Raw genomic sequence first — 21,435 nt, 5'->3', positions numbered from 1 at the left:
TCAATTTTGCAGAGAAACCACAATTTAAAATATTTAGTTATAAGAATTATAAACATTAATATCTATTTCGTGCTTAATCAGACAAAGCTTTGAAGGTTACCGTTGAAATCAGGTATTGTCATCTTTGCATGGAGGGTTGCTTGAAGCTATGCTTACAGTCCCTTTAAATCTTCAGAACAAGATACAAATTTTGAAAAAGCGTGTGTTTAAGTTTTTGATAAACAAAAAAATCTGCGTCTAATTATAACCTACTTGACCAATAACATGAGAAAGTACATCATTAAATATACTGTCTTGAAACCAATTAAGTTAGTGGCTTCTCTTTACTTATCATTAAACTGCTCATATATCTATCTATCTATCTATCTATCTATCTATATATATATATATATATATATATCTGGTTTAGTTTGAGTTCCAATATCGGAGATAAACCTGGAAAAGAGAAGATTATAAAATCAATTCTTATCAGATCTCTACAACTAAATGCTTTTTTTTACATCATGTATTGCATGATTTTCTTGAACTGCATGAATTGAATGAACACGGGTGAGAATTGTGATTTTTAAAAAGAAATGGATTCTAATATTATTTTTTATTCCATGGCAATTTAATTTTTAATCCAGATTCAAAGCTATGCAAATCCGTCCTAACTCAGCAAAGGTTCTGACGCTCCGGCATTCCTACCTCTCATCCTAAACCCAAAATATGAAAGATACAAAAGATTGTAATCTTCTGAGAATAGTTGAGAATTCTTGATTTCAGATTAAATGGAAGAATGAGACGGAGAAAGGTTCCACCTGACCCTCGCTAGCTCCAGATATAAGTAGGATCATCTTGTCAAGTTCTATAAACACAAGGAGATACAAGATGACCTCGGCTGGTCCAGAAGCGGTTAAAGTAATCGTAAGATGTCGTCCAATGAACAAGAGAGAGAAAGAACTCAATTCAAAGGTTCGGAATATTGTTTTTAATCAAGGTTGTTTGATATATATTAATGATAAATCTAACAATAAAAATACATCATATTATTAATCTAAAACTATTAAATAATATTTATATATATATTCAGAATGTTGTTCATATGGACTCTGCAACCCTGAGCTGCAGTATAACGAACCCAAATGAACCGAACACTCCACCAAAAAGCTTTGCCTTTGATGGAGTTTATGGTCCGGACTCTACAACAGAAGCTATCTACAATGACAACGGATTCGCACTCGTTGAAGTAAATAAATATATGTGGAAATTACAATTCTATAGAACATGATTCATTGAACCACGCCCCCGTAAAGTTTTCCATCATAACTCCCCTATAATTGAAGAGCTACATGAAAAAGAAAGTTGTAGTTTCTAATTTCTAATATGTAACCGTACTTGTGCGTAAACACAAATATAGAGGAGCTATGAGGTCACAAGGTTGTCTATCTTGCAGTCAGCAATTAAACACTTTATCAATCAGATTCTAAAAAAAAAATTACGTTCTCGAGGTTTTTAAAAAAGAATTAGCGTAACGTTTACAATTTCAGGGAGTGCTTGAGGGTTACAATGGAACGGTTTTCGCCTATGGACAGACGGGTTGCGGGAAAAGTTTCTCTATGCAGGGTATCCCTGATCCTGCCACACAGAGGGGAATCATACCCAGAGCATTCGAGCATATTTTTGAGGTAAGCAGACATCTTAAACCTTAACCAAAGAGAATAGAATATATATTAGAGTGGAATTTACTTGAAAAAAGTGTAAAACAACCATTTTGTCGTACTGTTTCCATACTGCAGGTGTACTTCACATATACATTATTTCATTATTTACCAATGAATAATTTCACATAGACTCTATGCCTTTCACTTCACAAACGATGATTTTCCGTTATAACTATAAATCAAATGATGTTTTTATTCACCTAATTCATTTTATAAAGTTTATTTAACAGCTTTAAAAAATTCGAAATTTAAATGGATAGTCTAAAAACATACTGTATTAATGTACTCTTCTGCATATAATGTGTGAACATTTACATGATTTGTACATTTTGAACTCCCTTTCAGGCTGAAAGGGACTGACAAAATTCATACCGAGGGATTGTCTAAATTCCACTCTAATATATATTCTTTACTTTTGATATGCATAGTTATAAAGATAGGAATCGTCTCAGCTAAAAGGTTAAAATTAGAAAACATTGGAAACTCTTTGGTCTTCTTTTAAAAAGAAGCAATATATATAAATGAGTGATAATTATCCGTATTTTTAAAACTTTTAATTTGAATGGAAGTAGTAGCTTACTCCGTAGAGTCTTTAAGTTTTAAATGTTTGAACCTAAAAGTATTAGCTAGTAATTACATAGAAAAAATGTAATAAAGTGGAAGCATACGAAATAATTGTTAAAAGATAAAACTAAAAAAATACTGCATAACTTTAATAATGTTTTCAATCGTCAGTTGTTTATGAAAAATGAATTATTTATTATGTTAAACACTTACATATTGTTTTTCTTTCATAAACCCACAAATAAGGCCATACTTGTGTTGAAAACATACATATTTGTCAGAATGATTCAATTAACACTGAAAATAGTGACACTTAACTAATTCAACGGTTTACAAAAAAGGCCGGTTTTATGGAACGGAAATACACAATACACAGTATACACACTTAAGTACGTGTAATGTATCCATGACACAAAAAATGTATTTAAAAAGTGAAAAGGTATTAATATTAATTAATAAATAGCATAATTTCCCCATATAAATATCATCACAATGGCTAGTATCTAGAAGTACTATATTGGTGTATTTATATATGTACAATGTAAAGAGTACATGAAGAGTTTATGTACAGATCTTTACAGTGCTTAATTACCATCTGAAATGTCCGTGGAATAAATAAAAAAATTAATTTTTGAAAATAAAATCGATTCTTGATTTTGAAGAGAAAAAAAATCTCAATTTTTTTAGCCTAAGTTACCCCCAGGGTACTCAAGGGTTCTAAGTTACCCCAAGGGTACTCATGGGTTCTCTCCTAAGTTACCCCAAGGGTACTCAAGGGTTCTAAGTTACCCCAAGGGTACTCAAGGGTTCTAAGTTACCCCAAGGGTACTCAAGGGTTCTCTCCTAAGTTACCCCAAGGGTACTCAAGGGTTCCCTCCAAAAAAGTAAGACTATTCAGTCAAGCCGTTTGGCCAGCTATAGCTAACATATCAATATTCAAATATATTTACATGAGCGAAGAGCTTTATTATATAGATATATAATTTTAGGCTATTGATTCCAGTGAGAACATGAAATATTTAGTTCATGCATCCTACCTGGAGATATACAATGAAGAAATCAGGAAACCAATCAAAACATTTCAAAATTTTATGAGATTCTGAAAAGAACTGTTATGATAAGCCTGATATTTGGTATATTCAAGTATAAAGCAAAACAAGTTTAAAATGTTAGACTTAAAACTGTGCTGCTACAGATAAAAATATACAAAATTCTTTATCCATCTTAATTTGTAAAAATATTTTAAATCAACTGTGGCAAATTATCAATATAAATTTTAAAAAAAAACTGTCGAATAATAACTTCCTGTCTTACTGTATGAGTATTGAGTACGTCCAGAGAATGAATTTTAAAATAAACATGTTTAGACTGGTTGTATATCAGGGATCTATTGGGGAAGGATATAAAGAAGAAGTTGGATTTAAAGGAACATCCGGATAAAGGAGTTTATGTACATGAAATCTCTCTTCATTCTGTACATAACACACAGGTAAAATAACTGGAGTTTATGTGCATGAAATCTCTCTTCATTCTGTACATAACACACAGGTAAAAATACTGGAGTTTATGTACATGAAATCTCTCTTCATTCTGTACATAACACAAAGGTAAAAATACAGGTTTTAATTTACACGAAATCTCTCTATTCTGTAAATAATACACATGTTTCTAACCTTCAAAATGCTTCTAAAATTATTCATTTGTAACTACATAGTACGAAAAAAGGGGAAAATCTTTTTTATCCTGTTGGGTCGTTCATTTATTCAGTACCTGGTCTTATACTGGTGAAAATGTTGGATTTAATGAGAAAAATCTATAATTCCTTCTTGCTAAATATTATTTGTATAAGAAAGATACAATGTACGATGTGTACACGCATGTACTGTACAGGAATGTGAGTCTCTGATGGAGAAAGGTTGGAAGAACCGTACAACAGGATCAACTCTCATGAATGCAGATTCTTCAAGGTCGGCAAAATCATAAATTTTTTATCCGTCCCCATCCATTGATTTAATCAGACGCCTTTCATCTCACGTAATCGAGGATTTTATTCATATACAGGATACAGGATACAGGATACAGGATACGTCGGTAGGATACAGGATACAAGATTAAAAGAAAGTTTACAGGATTCAAGGATTCAAAGATAGTTTACAGGATTCAAATATAGTTTACAAGATTCAAATAAAGTTTACAGGATTCAAAGATAGTTTACAGGATTCAAAGATAGTTTACAGGATTCAAATATAGTTTACAGGATTCAAAGATAGTTTACAGGGTTCAAAGATAGTTTACAGGCTTCAAATATAGTTTACAGGATTCAAAGATAGTTTACAGGATTCAAATATGGTTTACAGGCTTCAAATATAGTTTACAGGATTCAAAGATAGTTTACAGGATTCAAAGATAGTTTACAGGATTCAAATATAGTTTACAGGCTTCAAATATAGTTTACATGATTCAAAGATAGTTTACAGGATTCAAATATAGTTTACAGGATTCAAATATAGTTTAACAGATTAATATAGTTTACAGGATTCAAATACAGTTTACAAGATTCAAGCATGTTTACAGCATACAAAGAGACGGAATTCAGGATATAAAAATGTTTGCAGAATATAAAAATGTTTTTAGGATACAGATATAGTTTACGAGATACAAAAACAGCGTAAATATAATGTTAATGATAGGATAGGATACAAAAATAGGATAGGATACAAGAATAAGATAGGATAGGATACAAAAATAGGATATGATACAAAAATAGGATAATCCTAGAATACATGATTAGGATTAGGATACAAAAATAGGATAGGATACAAGAATAGGTTTATGATACAAGAATAGGATATGATACAAGAATAGGATTGGATACAAGAATAGGTATATGATACAAGAATAGGATATGATACAAGAATATAATAGGATACAAGAATAGAATAGGATACAAGAATAGGATAGAATACAAGAATAGGATAGGATATAAGAATAGGATAGGATAAAAGAATAGGGTTGGATACAAGAATAGGATAGGATACAAGAATAGAATAGGATACAAGAATAGGATTGGATACAAGAATAGGATAGGATACAAGAATAGGATAGGATACAAGAATAGGATACAAGAATAGGATTGGATCAAGAATAGGATAGGACACAAGAATAGGGTAGGATACAAGAATAGAATAGGATACAATAATAGGATAGAATACAAGAATAGGATAGGATACAAGAATAGGATAGGATACAAGATTAGGATAGGATACAAGAATAGGATAGGATACAAGAATAGGTATATGATACAAGCATAGGATATGAGTAACACTGAACTAATAATAATGAGCTGTATATCCAGGGTAAACTAAACCTGGTTGATCTGGCTGGAAGTGAACGCCAGGCTAAAACAGGAGCAGCTGGAGATAGGTTGAAGGAAGCTATGAAGATAAATCTATCCCTCTCCGCTCTAGGGAATGTTATCTCTGCTCTGGTAGACGGGAAATCAACTCATATCCCGTACAGAGATTCTAAACTAACTAGGATGCTCCAGGTATACCATTAAACACATTGACCCTAAAAGAACAGGCAAAAAAAGACAGAAAAACGAGCAAACCGAAAGCACAACACTAATACAGAGCAGTGTATAAGGAAAAATTATCAAATGATTTTAAATATCAGCGAGTTCAGCAGATATTATTAAATCAAGTTTTAAAGATAAATCTAAAGCCTGCCAAATTTAGGATTCCCTGGGAGGAAACACTAAAACCATGATGGTAGCATGTTTATCTCCTGCTGATAACAATTATGATGAAACCCTCTCCACCCTCAGATATGCAAACCGTGCCAAAAATATAAAAAACAAACCAAAGATTAACGAAGATCCTAAGGACGCAATGCTTCGAGAATATCAGTCCGAGATAGAGAAACTTAAACTTCTCTTAGAACAGAATCCAGGAATAGGAGAAATAGGTGAGTAACGTATATAGTACAGTAAATTGTAAATTATAGTAAAGATAGTTACAGACAGAGTAAATGACACGAAGAGACCGAACCAGTTTATACCCTCTCACATAAATGCATGAAAAACTTCGCCAAAAAAATCCTATTTTTGAAGAGCATTTTTCCACATATAGCATACACTGTAGAGAAAAATACTCGCAGAGCTTATAGCAGAAAGTATAGTCGGTTCACTATATTGATTGTACATGGGGTACAGTAAAGAATTAGTATGCAGTATTACAGCTCAAACTTCTGTACAGTAGCAAACTATCAAAATTCATACATCTATTTATTTATATTTTCATTTATAATTTTAACGTAATATAGTTTCTGTGAACTAGTACAGCTTACAGTGTACTGCAATATATACCGTGATGCAACCTATACCTAGAGTACTATATTATAGTGCATAATGTGGTGCAACCTTTGGTGTACTGTTGTACAACCTATAGTGTACTGTGTCAAGCGAGGTAAATTTTCAGTGTAAAATGAAACACAGCGTGCAGTTTAATTTTTTGTGTTTTTTGGTGTTCAGATGTTTTAATTTATGCAGTGTGTTTTCTGCGTACAGTTCCTTGTAGTACAATTCTTAACCGAATTACATAACTCACAAAGCGCGAGGTTCTCAGTGGTCAGATTTCAATCCCTCGTTCATCACCTCGACCTGGAATCCTGTAAAGTTGTTCATAAATAATCCAAATATAGAAAGGGACACTTTACTAAAATAGGAATAAAAGTGAAACATTTTGCTTTTATAAGCTAAGAGAACCAATTCCGCTTGTTGTTTAAAATAAGTTTGACACATGTTACTTGTTTCTATTTCTATTTAACATATATATATATATGCACAAAGTCAAGAATGGTGATGGTGCGTGGGGGAATCATATTAAATATTAACGTAAGTTTTATTAATGTATTTTAAAAGCTTACAAAGAACTCATTATTGAAAATATAACATTCAATAGAATAAAATTATTGTAGTTTTTCATAAAATAAGGTTAAGGTATCAATAGGAACTGTACTATAAATTGATATGTATAATGTACATAAGTGTACAAATGGTTCATGATCTTTATGCATGTACATGTACTTCTGTTAATTTATAATACAAATTTTGTATTGATCTTATCAAGGTTGTATATAATGTATTATACAACCTTGGATCTTATGAACTAAATACTTCAGTGCCAAACGAGGAGCTACTTGAGGCTGAGAGGACTAGAGTTCGGATTGAGTATGAGAAGGAGATGGAGGAAATCAGAGAGAAATACAAGTCAGAGCAACAGAGCAAAGCTAAAATACAATCAGAGGTAGGATTCAACTTAAAGGGACAGTAAGCGTATTTTCAAGTGATACTCCATCCATTTCACAACAAGTCCCCGAAAAGCTTTTTCTGATCAAGTTTGAATTATATAACAATGTTTATAATTTTGAAAACTGTTTTTTTCAATTGTAGATTCTACAAGGTGACTTGCGCATTTCTACTGCAGGAAAACATACAAGAAAAACGTTTAAACCTGAAAAACAACAATATTTTCACAAAATTGTTTAAATAATGGTTTCTAGGGTTTCATTGTGAATCATGAAATGCCATCTTTGCATTGAGGGTCCCTTGAAATTACGAATTACAGTCCTTTTANGGGGTTGAGTATTCACATAAGAGCAGTACGAAAGCTGTATCATATATATATATATTTTACTAAAATATTTAACCTACACATCTGAAATATCTTGATAACATCCTTAGAACAGTTTTCATCTAAGAAAGTAAAACCAAGGAGAAAGGGTTTAAAGCCGGCATAGAAACTAGTTTTATTTTCAACAATAACAAAGATTGCCAAAAAGCTGGGTTTTTCCTGGACAGGACATGATGGCGGGACCATCTACTTTTCCTGGACAGGACAGGAGGGCGGGACCATCGACTTTTCCTGGACAGGACAGGAGGGCGGGACCATCTACTTTTCCTGGACAGGACAGGAGGGCCGGACAATCAACTTTTCCTGGACAGGACAGGAGGGCCGGACCATTGACTTTTCCTGGACAGGGCAGGAGGGGCGGAAATTCGACTTTTTGCTAAATGTTAATTGTTTACAATAAAACTAGTGACAGATCTGTCCTATTACCCCACAGTAAAATGTAAACGATGTCTAACCCCCCCCCCCCTCTTGGCTTATAGGTTATGCCTCTTCTAGGGTATAGTAATTCTTAGCTCTGAACAGAAATGAAAGTTACATAAAAAATTTATCAGTTTGGTTTAATTAATAATTTAAAACTTACTTTATAAATAGTCCACGACCCACGTATTATTTACAAATGCACAATAAAGTTTTAAATTAACGTTATGCAAACATAACGATATTATGAATAATCAATATAGATATATAATATATATTGTACATATATGTTTTATACAATATATATTGTAGATGGTGTTGGGACATTGTAGATACTTATATATTGTACACAACATATATTTTAAAATTTAGAATAAAGGAACAAAAATATTTTTATAAATTCTAATGATCTCTTACTTATGAATTATTGAGAGATTAAAATGTCAATATTCCTTTCCCCGGACCCTTTCTCACGCTATACCTTCCGTACATACTCTTCCTCACGCTATACCTTCCCTTCATCACACTATACCTTCCATATATATCCATCCTCACGCTATACCTTCCATATATACCCTTCCTCACATACCTTCCATAATACCCTTCCTCACACTATACTTTCCATATATACCCTTCCTCACACTATACTTTCCATATATACCCTTCCTCACACTATACCTTCCATATATACCCTTTCTAACGCTATACCTTCCGTATATACCCTTCCTCACGCTATACCTTCCCTTCCTCACACTATACCTTCCCTTCCTCACGCTATACCTTCCCCTTCCTCACACTATATCTTCCCTTCCTCATGCTATACCTTCCCTTCCTCACACTATACCTTCCTTTCCTCACACTATACCTTCCATGTCTCAAGCTATACCTTCCCTTCCTTACACTATATCATCCCTTCCTTACACTATATCATCCCTTCCTCACACTATACCTTCCCTTCCTCACACTATGCCTTCCGTCCCTTACACTATACCTTCCATTCCTCACACTATACCTTCCCTTCCTCACACTATACCTTCCCTTCCTCACACTATACCTCCGATCCATAATAATCCCACACTATACCTTCCATCCATACTCTTCCTCACACTAAACCTCCGACTTACAAATAGATATATTATTACAAGTAGATATATTGTTACAAATAGATATATTATTACAAGTAGATATAATGTTACAAATAGATATATTATTACAAGTAGATATTTTGTTACAAGTAGATATATTGATACAAATAGCTAAATATTGTTACAATTAGATATATTGTTATAAGTATATATATATATAATACCAAAAATAAAATTTCATTACGCAAATTACACTTTTTTACTCAACCTGTAAATAAATTATATAAATATAACGATATATATATAAATATATTGTTACAGATTGAGGAGATGAAACAACATTATGAAGCAAAGCTAAGAGAAGTAAATGAAAGAGCTGTCTCAGCAATACCAGAAAGGTAAAGTTCGACAATTCTTGATTCTGGGTAAGCTCGACAATCCTTAATTCTGGGTCAGCTCGACAATCCTTGATTCTGGGTCAGCTCGACAATCCTTGATTCTGGGTCAGCTCGACAATTTTAGATTCTGGATCAGCTCGATAATCCTTGATTCTGGGTCAGCTCGACAATCCTTTAATCTGGATCAGCTCGACAATCCTTCAATCTGGGTCAGCTCGACAATTCTTGATTCTGGGTCAGCTCGACAATTCTTGATTCTGGGTCAGCTCGACAATNCCCCCCCCCCTCTTACCAACAACGTTGTCACTTCAGCCCCGCCAATTATTAGTTACGTCATATGATGATTTTGAGTGTCCATTGCTATGAAAACGACATTTTCTAAACATCGGAGCGCATCCAGAGTATCTCGAGTATCTAACCTTTACAAACAACCTTGGGATGTATATATTTAATGGCTTTTCTTTTTCAGTGTTGGGACGGATACAGATACAGATATAACAGCTGTTCCTAGACCCATCTCAGAGAATGGGGAAACTGTAAAACCGTAAGATTTTTTTCGCAAAAATTATGAGAAACTTAAAATATCTTAGTACAATTTTTGTTAATGATTTGTTCTTTATTCCAGGAATACGATGAGTCCGGAGCAAAAGGCAGCTTTAGAGAAGTAAGTCCGTCTAAAATATTTTTTTTTAATATTTCTCATATTAAAAAATTAATGTGAGGTTTGACGAACATTGAGTAAAATTAAATAGGTTTTATTATTAAACAAACTGTTTTATTTCAATTTTTTACTTGAAACCCAGTAATAATCTACCTCAGCTCAACCTTAACATATATGAATTATTCATGGTCAAACTTTGCCCACTAACTTTCAGTTAATTATGTTTAACTTTTTTTTCTCTAGTTTTTAACTTTCTACACAGTTTGCTTTACAATAAATTTGTTTTACGTCTAGAATACAATAAAAGTAGTTTTAAATCTAGAAAAGTTATTAACTTTGTTTCAGAAGATTGTAAAATATTTTTAACAGTTGAAATATTGTTTCAAATTTTTTATGGTGTGCATTTCAAGAATTTATTGTGATATAGAAGGGAATATCTCTAGGTTGCGTAAGTAATATAACTAGGTTGCGTAAACTCCAAGGGTTCTAGGATAAAATAACTATTCTAGGTTGTGTAAACTCCAAGAGTTCTAGAATTAAATGAAAATATCTAGGTTGTGTAAACTCCAAGAGTTCTATGATTAAAAATGAATCTATCTAGGTTGCGTAAACTCCAAGAGTTCTAGGATTAAACATGAATATATCTAGGTTGCGTAAACTCCAAGAGTTCCAGAATTAAAAATGAATATATCTAGGTTGCGTAAACTCCAAGAGTTCTAGGATTAAAAATGAATATATCTAGGTTGCGTAAACTCCAAGTTTTAGGATTAAATAAATAAATCTAGATTGCGTAAACTCCAAGAGTTCTAGGATTAAAAATGAATATATCTATGTTGCGTAATCTCCAAGAGTTCTAGAGTTAATTAAAAATATCTAGGTTGTGTAAACTCCAAGAGTTCTAGGATTAAAAATGAATATATCTATGTTGCGTAATCTCCAAGAGTTCTAGAATTATTAAGAATATCTAGGTTGTGTAAGCTCCAAGGGTTCTAGGATAAAATAAATGAATCTAGGTAGTACAAACTCCAAGAGCTCTAGGATTAAAAATGAATATATCTAGGTTGTATAAACTCCAAGAGCTCTAGGATTAAAAATGAATTTATCTAGGTAGTATAAACTCCAAGAGTTCTAGGATTAAAAATGAATATATCTAGATTGCGTAAACTCCAAGAGTTCCAGAATTAAATATGAATTTATCTAGGTTGCGTAAACTCCAAGAGTTCCAGAATTAAAAATAAATAAATCTAGATTGCGTAAACTCCAAGAGTTCCAGAATTAAAAATGAATTTATCTATGTTGCGTAAACTCCAAGAGTTCCAGAATTAAAAATAAATAAATCTAGATTGCGTAAACTCCAAGAGTTTCAGAATTAAAAATGAATATATCTAGGTTGCGTAAACTCCAAGAGTTCCAGAATTAAAAATGAATATATCTAGGTTGCGTAAACTCCAAGAGTTCTAGGATTAAAAATAAATATATCTAGGTTGTGTATTCTTCAAGAGTTCTAGGATTAAATGAATATTTCTAGGTCGTGTTAATTCCAAGATTTCTAAGTTAAAATAAATATATTTAGGCCGTGTTAACTCCAAGAGTTCTAGGTTAAAATAAATATATCTAGGTTGCGTAAACTCCAAAAGTTCTAGGTTAAAATAAATATATCTAGGTTGCGTAAACTCCAAGAGTTCTAGGTTTAAATAAATATATCTAGGTTGCGTAAACTCCAAGAGTTCTAGGTTAAAATAAATATATTTAGGTTGCGTAAACTCCAAGAGTTCTAGGTTAAAATAAATATATCTAGGTTGCGTAAACTCCAAGAGTCTAGGTTAAAATAAATATATCTAGGTTGCGTAAACTCCAAGAGTTCTAGGTTAAAATAAATATATCTAGGTTGCGTAAACTCCAAGAGTCTAGGTTAAAATAAATATATCTAGGTTGCGTAAACTCCAAGAGTTCTAGGTTAAAATAAATATATCTAGGTTGCGTAAACTCCAAGAGTCTATGCTTGATGGAGGGAAGAGAGCTGGAGATAAAGATCTCAAGGAGAGAAGATTAAAGAGAAAGAAAGCTGCTGAGAAAAGAATAAAGGTTCTAGGTGAGGCTCTGGGTCATGTAGATGTAGAGGATGGAGTTCTAGTCAAGGTTTATGATGATATACAAACTGAATTAAGTGAGAAGACGGCTGCTCTTAAACGAATGAAGCAGAGGGTAAGAGGACTCAACAGTGAAATAAGGTGAGACAAATCTGAAGAATTTGCAATTAAATCTTCGGTCTAACTAAAAATGACAAATTTTAATTGTTTAGTGATCTCCAGTCAGAGTTTGAGAAGGATCGCCAGGAGTACCTAGATACAATACGATCTCAGGATCAACAATTAATTCTTCTCCAGACACTGATAGACAAGGTTCAATCTACCCTGAGAAAGGATTGTAATTACAGGTATTCTCTTGAACAAAATTAGATAAAATAGTTACTAAATGGGAAAAGTATTAAATGATTTTTTTAAACTTCAATCTGAAAGGGACTGTTAAGGTAAATGAAACGAAGGTTAGGCTAAAGTCTAGAAATTTTAGGCGTTGATCACGACCAATAGTATTTCTATCTAATGTCCCGGTTTCTTGAAATTGATATAAAACTGTGTCCGAGAACTACTAAAAGTCACAAATATGTAATATTGTCGACGTAGCCCTAAGTGACCAAATACTGCACGGCCATTGGCGGACATTCACAATATAGACGGAGCCACATGACCAAATACTGTACTGTCATTGGTGGAATAATCGGTCACGTGATACAGACGCGACCCGATTAAATTCAATTATATCTATTAAAAAAAGAATATGTATTATATTATTCTCGGGCCCAGTTTCATATCAATTTCTCGAGACAGAGACATCAGATAAAACTATTATTGGTTATGATCCACTCCTAAAATGTTTAGGCCTTAGCCGTTACCCCCTTTTATTTTACCTTAACAGTCCCTTTAAGGAGCTATACAACTCAAGCTATTATTCAAACCTGACCCTGAGTAATGATTAATCCTTGTAATATTTTAGTAACATGGATAAGATAAAGCAGGAGAGTGTATGGAATGATGAAACCCAGAGATGGCGAGTACCTGATCTTGTAATATACAAGACTAAACTGCCCCCAGCAGGTAACAAATACGTTTTCAATTATTAGGTGGACTGAGGATATGTAGCTAGTGGATGATTGTGGAGTTTAGAAAATTCAGGAAGAATATTGGAGTTTAGAAAGTTATAGAGATTAAATACTGTTGCTTGGATAGTGGAGTTTTAAATTCAAAATTGGATATGGGAGCTTAGATGGTATTGTTTGGATAGTGGAATTTTATACTGGATAAATTGGAGTTTAGATGGTTGTGTTTGGATAATGGAATTTTAAATTTAATATTGGAGTTTAGATGGTTTTGTTTGGATATTCAAGTTTAGATTTTATATTGGAGTTTAGATGGTTTTGTTTGGATAAAGAAGTTTTAAATTGAATATTGAAGTTTATATGGTTTTGTTTGGATATTCAAGTTTAAATTGGATATTGAAGTTTAAATGGTTTTGTGTGGATAGTGGAGTTTTAAAATGGATATTGGTGTTTAGATGGTATTGTTTGGATATTCAAGCTTAAATTGGATATTAAAGTTTAGATGGTATTGTTTGGATATTCAAGTTTAAATTGGATATTGGAGTTTAGATGGTATTGTATGGATAGTGGAATTTTTAATTGGATATTGGGAATTTTAAAGTATAGTGTGGATAGTGGAGTTTTAAATTGGATATTGGAGTTTAGATGGTATTGTATGGATAGTGAAGTTTTAGATTATATATTGGATTTTAGATGGTATTGTTTGGATAGTGAAGTTTAAATTGGATATTGGAGTTTAGATGGTATTGTTTGGATAGTGGAAATTTTAATTGGATATTGGGAATGTTAAAGTATTGTGTGGATAGTTTAAATTGGATATTGGAGTTTAGATGGTATTGTTTGGATATTCAAGTTTAAATTGGATATTGAAGTTTAGATGGTTTTGTATGGATAATGGAATTTTAAATTGGATATTGGAGTTTAAATGGTTTTGTTTGGATATTCATGTTTAAATTGGATATTGGAGTATAGATGGTTTTGTTGGGATATTGAAGTTTAAATTGGATATTGAAGTTTAGATGGTATTGTTTGGATAGTGAAGTTTAAATTGGATATTGGAGTTTAGATGGTATTGTTTGGATATTCAAGTTTAAATCGGATATTAAAGTTTAAATGGTTTTGTTTGGATAGTGAAGTTTAAATTGGATATTGAAGTTTGAATGGTTTTGTTTGGATAGTGAAGTTTAAATTGGATATTGGAGTTTAGATGGTATTGTTTGGATAAAGAAGTTTTAGATTGGATATTGGAGTTTAGATGGTTTTGTTTTGATATTCAAGTTTAAATTGGATATTGAAGTTTAAATGGTTTTGTTTGGATAGTGAAGTTTTAAATTGGATATTGGATTTTAGATGGTATTGTTTGGATAGTGAAGTTTAAATTGGATATTGGAGTTTAGATGGTTTTGTATGGATAATGGAATTTTAAATTGGATATTGGAGTTTAGATGGTTTTGTTTGGATATTCAAGTTTAAATTGGATATTGGAGTTTAGATGGTTTTGTTTGGATATTCAAGTTTAAATTGGATATTGAATTTTATATGGTTTTGTTTGGATAGTGAAGTTTTAAATTGGATATTGGAGTTTAGATGGTTTTGTTTTGATAGTGGAGTTTTAGATTATATATTGGATTTTAGATGGTATTGTTTGGATAGTGAAGTTTTAGATTATATATTGGATTTTAGATGGTATTGTTTGGATAGTGAAGTTTAAATTGGATATTGGAGTTTAGATGGTATTGTTTGGATATTCAAGTTTAAATTGGATATTGAAGTTTAAATGGTTTTGTTTGGATAGTGAAGTTTTAAATTGGATATTGGAGTTTAGATGGTATTGTATGGATAGTGGAGTTTTAGATTATATATTGGATTTTAGATGGTATTGTTTGGATAGTGAAGTTTTAGATTATATATTGGAGTTTAGATGGTTTTGTATGGATAAGGGAATTTTAAATTGGATATTGGAGTTTAGATGGTATTGTTTGGATAGTGGAGTTTTAAATTGGATATTGGGGATTATAAAGTATTGTTTGGATAATGGAGTTGAAATTGGATTTTGGAGTTTAGATAGTGTTGTGTGAATAGTGGAGTTTAAAATTGGATTTTTTAGTTTAGAAAGTATTGTGTGGATAGTAGAATTTTTTTAAATGAAGTTCAGAACTGGATATTGGAGTGTTAATACTGTAATGTAAACAACGGAGATAAAAATTGCATATTAGAGTTTAGCAAGTATTGTGATTTTTAATTGAGTTCAGAATTGGAAACTGGAGTGCCAGATAGGGTTGTGTGGGGATGGTGCTGCGTATAAAATGGATGGTCTGATACATATATTGGATTTAGAAAGCAACAAGTTGAATTATTTATCCATTCTCCAGTCTCCACGCAGCGCTGGTAACTTTCCGCTAAACCCCGGGATTTCAGGACCTTCACTTTAACAGAGAAATATAAACCAGACTATCAAATATTTATGATTTTTGAAAAGTTCAGAGATATCTCATACACATAATCTATTATACGATATATTCAGATATTCCATTATACGATATATTCAGATATTCCATTATACGATATATTCAGATATTTCATTAGAAGATGTAATTAGATATATGGATACAAGACATCCAACGGGAAATTTATCCAGATTCTTTATTTAGACGTTTAAAAAATATTTACTATATTCTATTCACAATAAACATACAAGAAATTAACGTTTGGTTAAAATATTGTCAAAGTACACAGGGATTTTTCATAAAATATTTAACAGTTTTTTACTGAATAATTTTTTAATATTCAAGTAATTGATGTTTATTAGTGAACCTAAATCAAATATTGAAAAAGAATTACAAAGTTCAAGTATATATTTACAAGGACCATTCGGGAGTATATTAAACGGAGTGCCTGAACCCGAAATAGTGAGAGTAGAACCAGGACAAGGACTATCTAGGACAGCTCCAGCTCGTCTGCAAGCTCTCGACGATGATTCTGAAGACGAACATTCTAATCTTGTCAAGGTTGAGAACCAACCATGATTTAAATCCAGAAAAATGCATGATTTGAATTTTAGGAAATCTGCACTCTGTCGGCGGGAAGGATTCCCGTCCTCCCACCACATCCCATACCCAGGATTCCGAGTATCTTGAAAACTATGATGATAATGCGCGTGAAGATGAATCTGATGATGATGCTGGTGTACTCAGCCAGGTTTACCCCCCCCCCTGCTTACCCACTCAGGGGCGTATATAAGGGGGCATGTGCACCCCTGGAAAGTTGGGGTCATAGTTCCAAGGGGGCCTCTGGAAGTGGCTGAACCTATGAAAAGTTAAGAAAAGTTGAGCCTCCCTGGACTAATTCCTATATACGCCCCTGTTAACTCACTTACCTCACTTTCTGATCTTGTCCATGGAGAACTTAGATGTTTAACTGTACTCGGAGAAGTTTAAGGTTCTGGAGCACTTTTCATCCTACACAACAATCCTGGAGTAAATCTGTCGGGACGGATATTTTGGTTTTCTATCAAATTATAAAACGTTGAACATATCATCATAGTTGAAAGATACTCCAGGACAAACCATTCAAAATCTCGTTTCTAATTCATAATATCTTTACCTTTTTTTAGATGAAAAGAGATTTTAAATAGTTTTTTTTCACTTCACAAATATGATGAAACAGTCATTTTGCTTGAACTTACAAATGCAATGTAACCCTTTATACTGCACATAGCACAATGCACAACATTTGTGAATAATTTCTATTTTTAAAATACTAAATTGCGTATGTTCTTCATTCTATTTTTCACTATTCTGTGCATGTGTTAATTGGTCTGAAACATATAGTGTTAGAATGATCAGAGCTCCAGAACCTTTAAAATTAAAAAGGATTGCTTCTTTTAATATTCAAAATGATATTCACGTTTGATTTTTACTGTTTTTTAGACAAAATTGTTTTGTTTAAGATTTGCAGAATTATTATTGAAGTTTCCTTATAACAATATTTACGATAATTTGTTCAAGCAATAAACAAAATTTAAGAAAGAAGAAAATGAGTTTAAAATATTTTTAAGAATTATGATCTGTGATCATTGTGTTCAAATATTGTAACCAACTGAATATTTATTAAGTGCATTTAATGACCATCAATAGTGGACGTGGTTTCTTTAAAGCAAAACATCTTCTTAACAATTTTGTTCATAAATGAGATAAACTTATTTTACAATCTGCAGAGAAAGAGAGAAGGACAAAAATATTATATCAGTTCTTTGAAGAACCATCTTGAATTTAAAACCTGTTTAGAAATTGGCTAAGAGCGAAGAGGAGGATATTGCCGGAAACTATTTTAAACCAAAGCGTGCAACGCGGCTTATGGCGCAGGCGCAGGAGACGCAGAGAGCCGTGAGTAAGTTTAAAGGTACCAACTCCCAAACTGGCATTTTCAACTCAAAGTTTAATATCGTTTGATTTGTAAAAAATCCAAACAAGGATTGTTTGAAGTTTTTAATGTACATATATGATCTAGCAGTAATGTAAACATTTTTTTAACAATTCTTTAGAGTTTGGTTTAAATGGATAATGTAAGATTAATGATGCTATGAAAACCGACCATGAGTCTTTGCCACAAACTCTGATTTCCTAATCCCTAAATATGTGTAACCCAGTGTCGTAGACCCTAGATATTAAAAACTATAAATTCTGTTAGAACAATTAATCTTAGTTTGAAACATAGAAGGTTTACACAATTTCCACTGTTCAGAAGATAAAGGGATTAGAAAATCATGATTATAGTATTTCTTTTTTTCGTCTAATTCCGCGCTGAACCCAACTCCAACCTAATGGATTTAAAGATTTTTGCGTTTTAAATCCGTTATCCTGATCCTGTTATCCATGGATTTGGTAGCAATATCCAGAAAAAATATGTGTTAGGATTTACTAAAAATACATTGATGATACTGATGATATTTTATTTATAAACTTTATAATTTTTGTTACAGTTCCCGGGAGCTGGTACTTTTCATTTATCAATCTTAATGTATTCTTTTTATTTACAATGCATGTATGCATATGTTTTCTTTTCTGTATTTTTTTAAAAATATAACCTATACAATTTTGCACAAATCGCTACTTTTAAAAAGTTGGAGTACATATTACACTTAAAAAGTTTTTAAACTAAAGAAAGTTTCAATCGCAATTTTAAAATTTTAATGTCACCTTTCATTATTTTGAACTCAGCATGAAAAGAGGACTATTTATTCTTGTTTACCTTATAAACCATAGAAAAATTCTAGATTCTGAACTATTTATTTATTAACTATTTAGATCTAGTAGGACCTCGGTCTGGACTAAATCCAGGTGTATCTGGAAACCTGAACTCAGCTCTAGCTACCTCCTTCAACTCTGGTCTAAACACGGTTGGATTAAACAACTCCTATGCAGTCAACAACGGGAGGGAGACGAGGAACTGGGGCCCGGCATCTACGGGACCAACCTGGCTTAGTAAGCTCTTCATTATTTACTTTAAGATTTTGAACCTCCAGGAGTAAACCTATATTTTAGTCTGCAGCAAAGAATACTTGCCTTTTTGGATTTTTCCAGAGCCCTGGTTGACTTTAAACCAACTGTAATTTGTTATAGAAGCCCTGTTTCCAACTAAGAAAGGGTTTGAGTCTTTTCCACAAGCTCTGATATTCTAATCCTTTTATCTCTGCAACCCAATGTTGTAAACCTTTGATATTTCAAACTATTGATTGTATTAGATCAAATAATCATAGTTTGAAATATTAAAGGTTCAAATAATTGGATTGCAAAGATATAGGTAGTACGAGTTCTGAGTTTGTGACAAAGACTCAATTCCTTTGCATTTATTTTGTGAGATTAATAGTGGTTTTTTTCAAATACTACAATTCATTTTTTACTCAACGTTGATTCTTTATAAATTGAAAATTATCCTCTTTTGTCATTAAATAAAGTCCCATATCCATGTTTGTTGAACTCTTTAGAGCCTAAAAAAGTCATTTTATTTTTCTTAAAATTAAGATAATGGAGGTGGTGGTGGAACTACTGAGTATGGAGGATACAGCCTAGGTTCCTATTCTAACTACTCCAGCTCTGGTCCAACCAGTATATACCATGGTGATGCTCCACAACGGAAACCAACCAGGCTAGAAGCTCTACCCAGTATGGGAGCTCTAGGGAAGAATAATATTAAGAAGAAAAGTACACCGATCCTTAACACCATGGGAACATTTTAGAATTAATTTCTAACTAACCAGCTCTTTCAGTCCCTGCTAACTCTAAATCTAAAAATATTAGCTGTTTAATACCAAAAAAATGGCCATGCCTAGCTAGGACAAGAACAAACAAAAGCATTTTTTTTCAATTTCTAATTATTCTTTTAAAAAAGATAATAGTTTGCATTTTTTCAAATAAAACAAGATGAACTAATTATGAATTTTTTTACAACGTTGATAAAAAAATATTTAATACTCCTGCTTTGATTTTCTTGCAAGCTCTAACATAGTTGAGAGAATATATATCCAACATCTCAAGTAAAATAATATCTATAAAGTAAAAACGACCCTGCTGTTTTAAGCTGGCTAATCTATTCATAAAAGGAATATTCATATTTTTCCAAGAGTTGATAAAGTAGGTTTAGCTGGTGATATGTAATAATTATAAAACTAAAACATAGTTTGGTTCTTATTCTAAATCTATTTGGAGATAAGACCAAATTTTACACATCTTTGATCAAACCATCTCTAGAACGTCTAACAAGGTTTGGTAAATTGCTGATATAGAAGGTACAGTGTAACCCACGAAGAATGAGACTTCAGAGACGACTGTACAGAATTTATACTGTTTAAGATAGGTTTAAGATAGATTTTCAGGTCGTATTTACAGTCTTATACTTTGTGGGTAACCCTGTATATTGCACTGATTTAGTGATACGTAAACTGAACAATCTACAATCTGTGTTATCATCTATAAATTATTTATATTTAAACAATTATTTTCAATGAAATGAAATTATTATGATTATTATATGAATTGTGTAGTTGTCTATAATTCTATAGAAATAAATGTTTTATTTAATAACCAGGGGGAAACGAAAGGAAAATGGAGGGAACGGATTGTAGAGAAAGGCATGAAATACAATGTATAGAATAGAAATACACATGGAGTAAGAAAAGGATAGAAAAAAGGTTTTTTGATCAGTTCTCAAACATTTAAGTTTTCTGGCGTTTAAGAAGGTTTAAAAGAATCTGAGATGTTTCTCACAAAGTAGAATTCTATTTTCCTAAAGTTAGCTTTTATTACACTATTTAAAGTTTTTTCTCTGCATAAAAATATTTAAGAAAACATTATTTCAAACCGATTTATTATAAACGATTTTACCAAAATAATCGTTTTGGATTATATTTTTAAGAAGTAAAATAGGGTAAAGTGTAGATAAAGGGAAGGTTTAGATGAAGTAGGGAAAGGAAAAAACAAGAGGAAGTGTGGAGAAAGGAAAGATGAAGATGGAGGAAGTGTGGAGAAAGAAAAGATGAAGATGGAGAAGAGAAAGGATAAAACAAGATGAAGTGGGGAGAAAGGAAAGATGAAGATGGAGAAGAGAAAGGATAAAACAAGATGAAGTGTGGAGAAAGGAAAGATGAAGATGGAGAAGAGAAAGGATAAAACAAGATGAAGTGTGGAGAAAGGAAAGATGAAGATGGAGTAGAGAAAGGATAGAACAAGATGAAGTGTGGAGAAAGGAGGATGAAGATG

The 21,435-nt window shown here is 32.2% G+C and overlaps 1 protein-coding gene across 1 annotated transcript; it reads left to right on the top strand.

The window, feature by feature from the left end:
- Nucleotides 1-750: 750 nt before the first annotated feature.
- On the top strand, nucleotides 751-20,476 carry LOC111698519 (osmotic avoidance abnormal protein 3-like). The gene is given in 19 exon segments (XM_023468875.1): nucleotides 751-954; nucleotides 1,073-1,228; nucleotides 1,530-1,667; nucleotides 3,257-3,323; nucleotides 3,644-3,756; nucleotides 4,158-4,301; nucleotides 5,611-5,814; nucleotides 6,005-6,233; nucleotides 7,449-7,573; nucleotides 9,784-9,860; nucleotides 10,330-10,404; nucleotides 10,486-10,524; nucleotides 12,498-12,752; nucleotides 12,824-12,958; nucleotides 13,576-13,676; nucleotides 16,544-16,686; nucleotides 17,965-18,079; nucleotides 18,985-19,161; nucleotides 19,702-20,476. Coding segments are annotated over 19 exon segments (2,592 nt in total). The 5' UTR covers nucleotides 751-870; the 3' UTR covers nucleotides 19,917-20,476.
- The last annotated feature ends 959 nt before the right edge of the window (nucleotides 20,477-21,435 follow it).

Source organism: Eurytemora carolleeae, unplaced genomic scaffold, assembly GCF_000591075.1.
Source record: "Eurytemora carolleeae unplaced genomic scaffold, Eaff_2.0 scaffold33, whole genome shotgun sequence".
Lineage (NCBI taxonomy): Eukaryota > Metazoa > Arthropoda > Copepoda > Calanoida > Temoridae > Eurytemora > Eurytemora carolleeae.
This window is presented reverse-complemented; position numbering and strand designations above follow the sequence as displayed.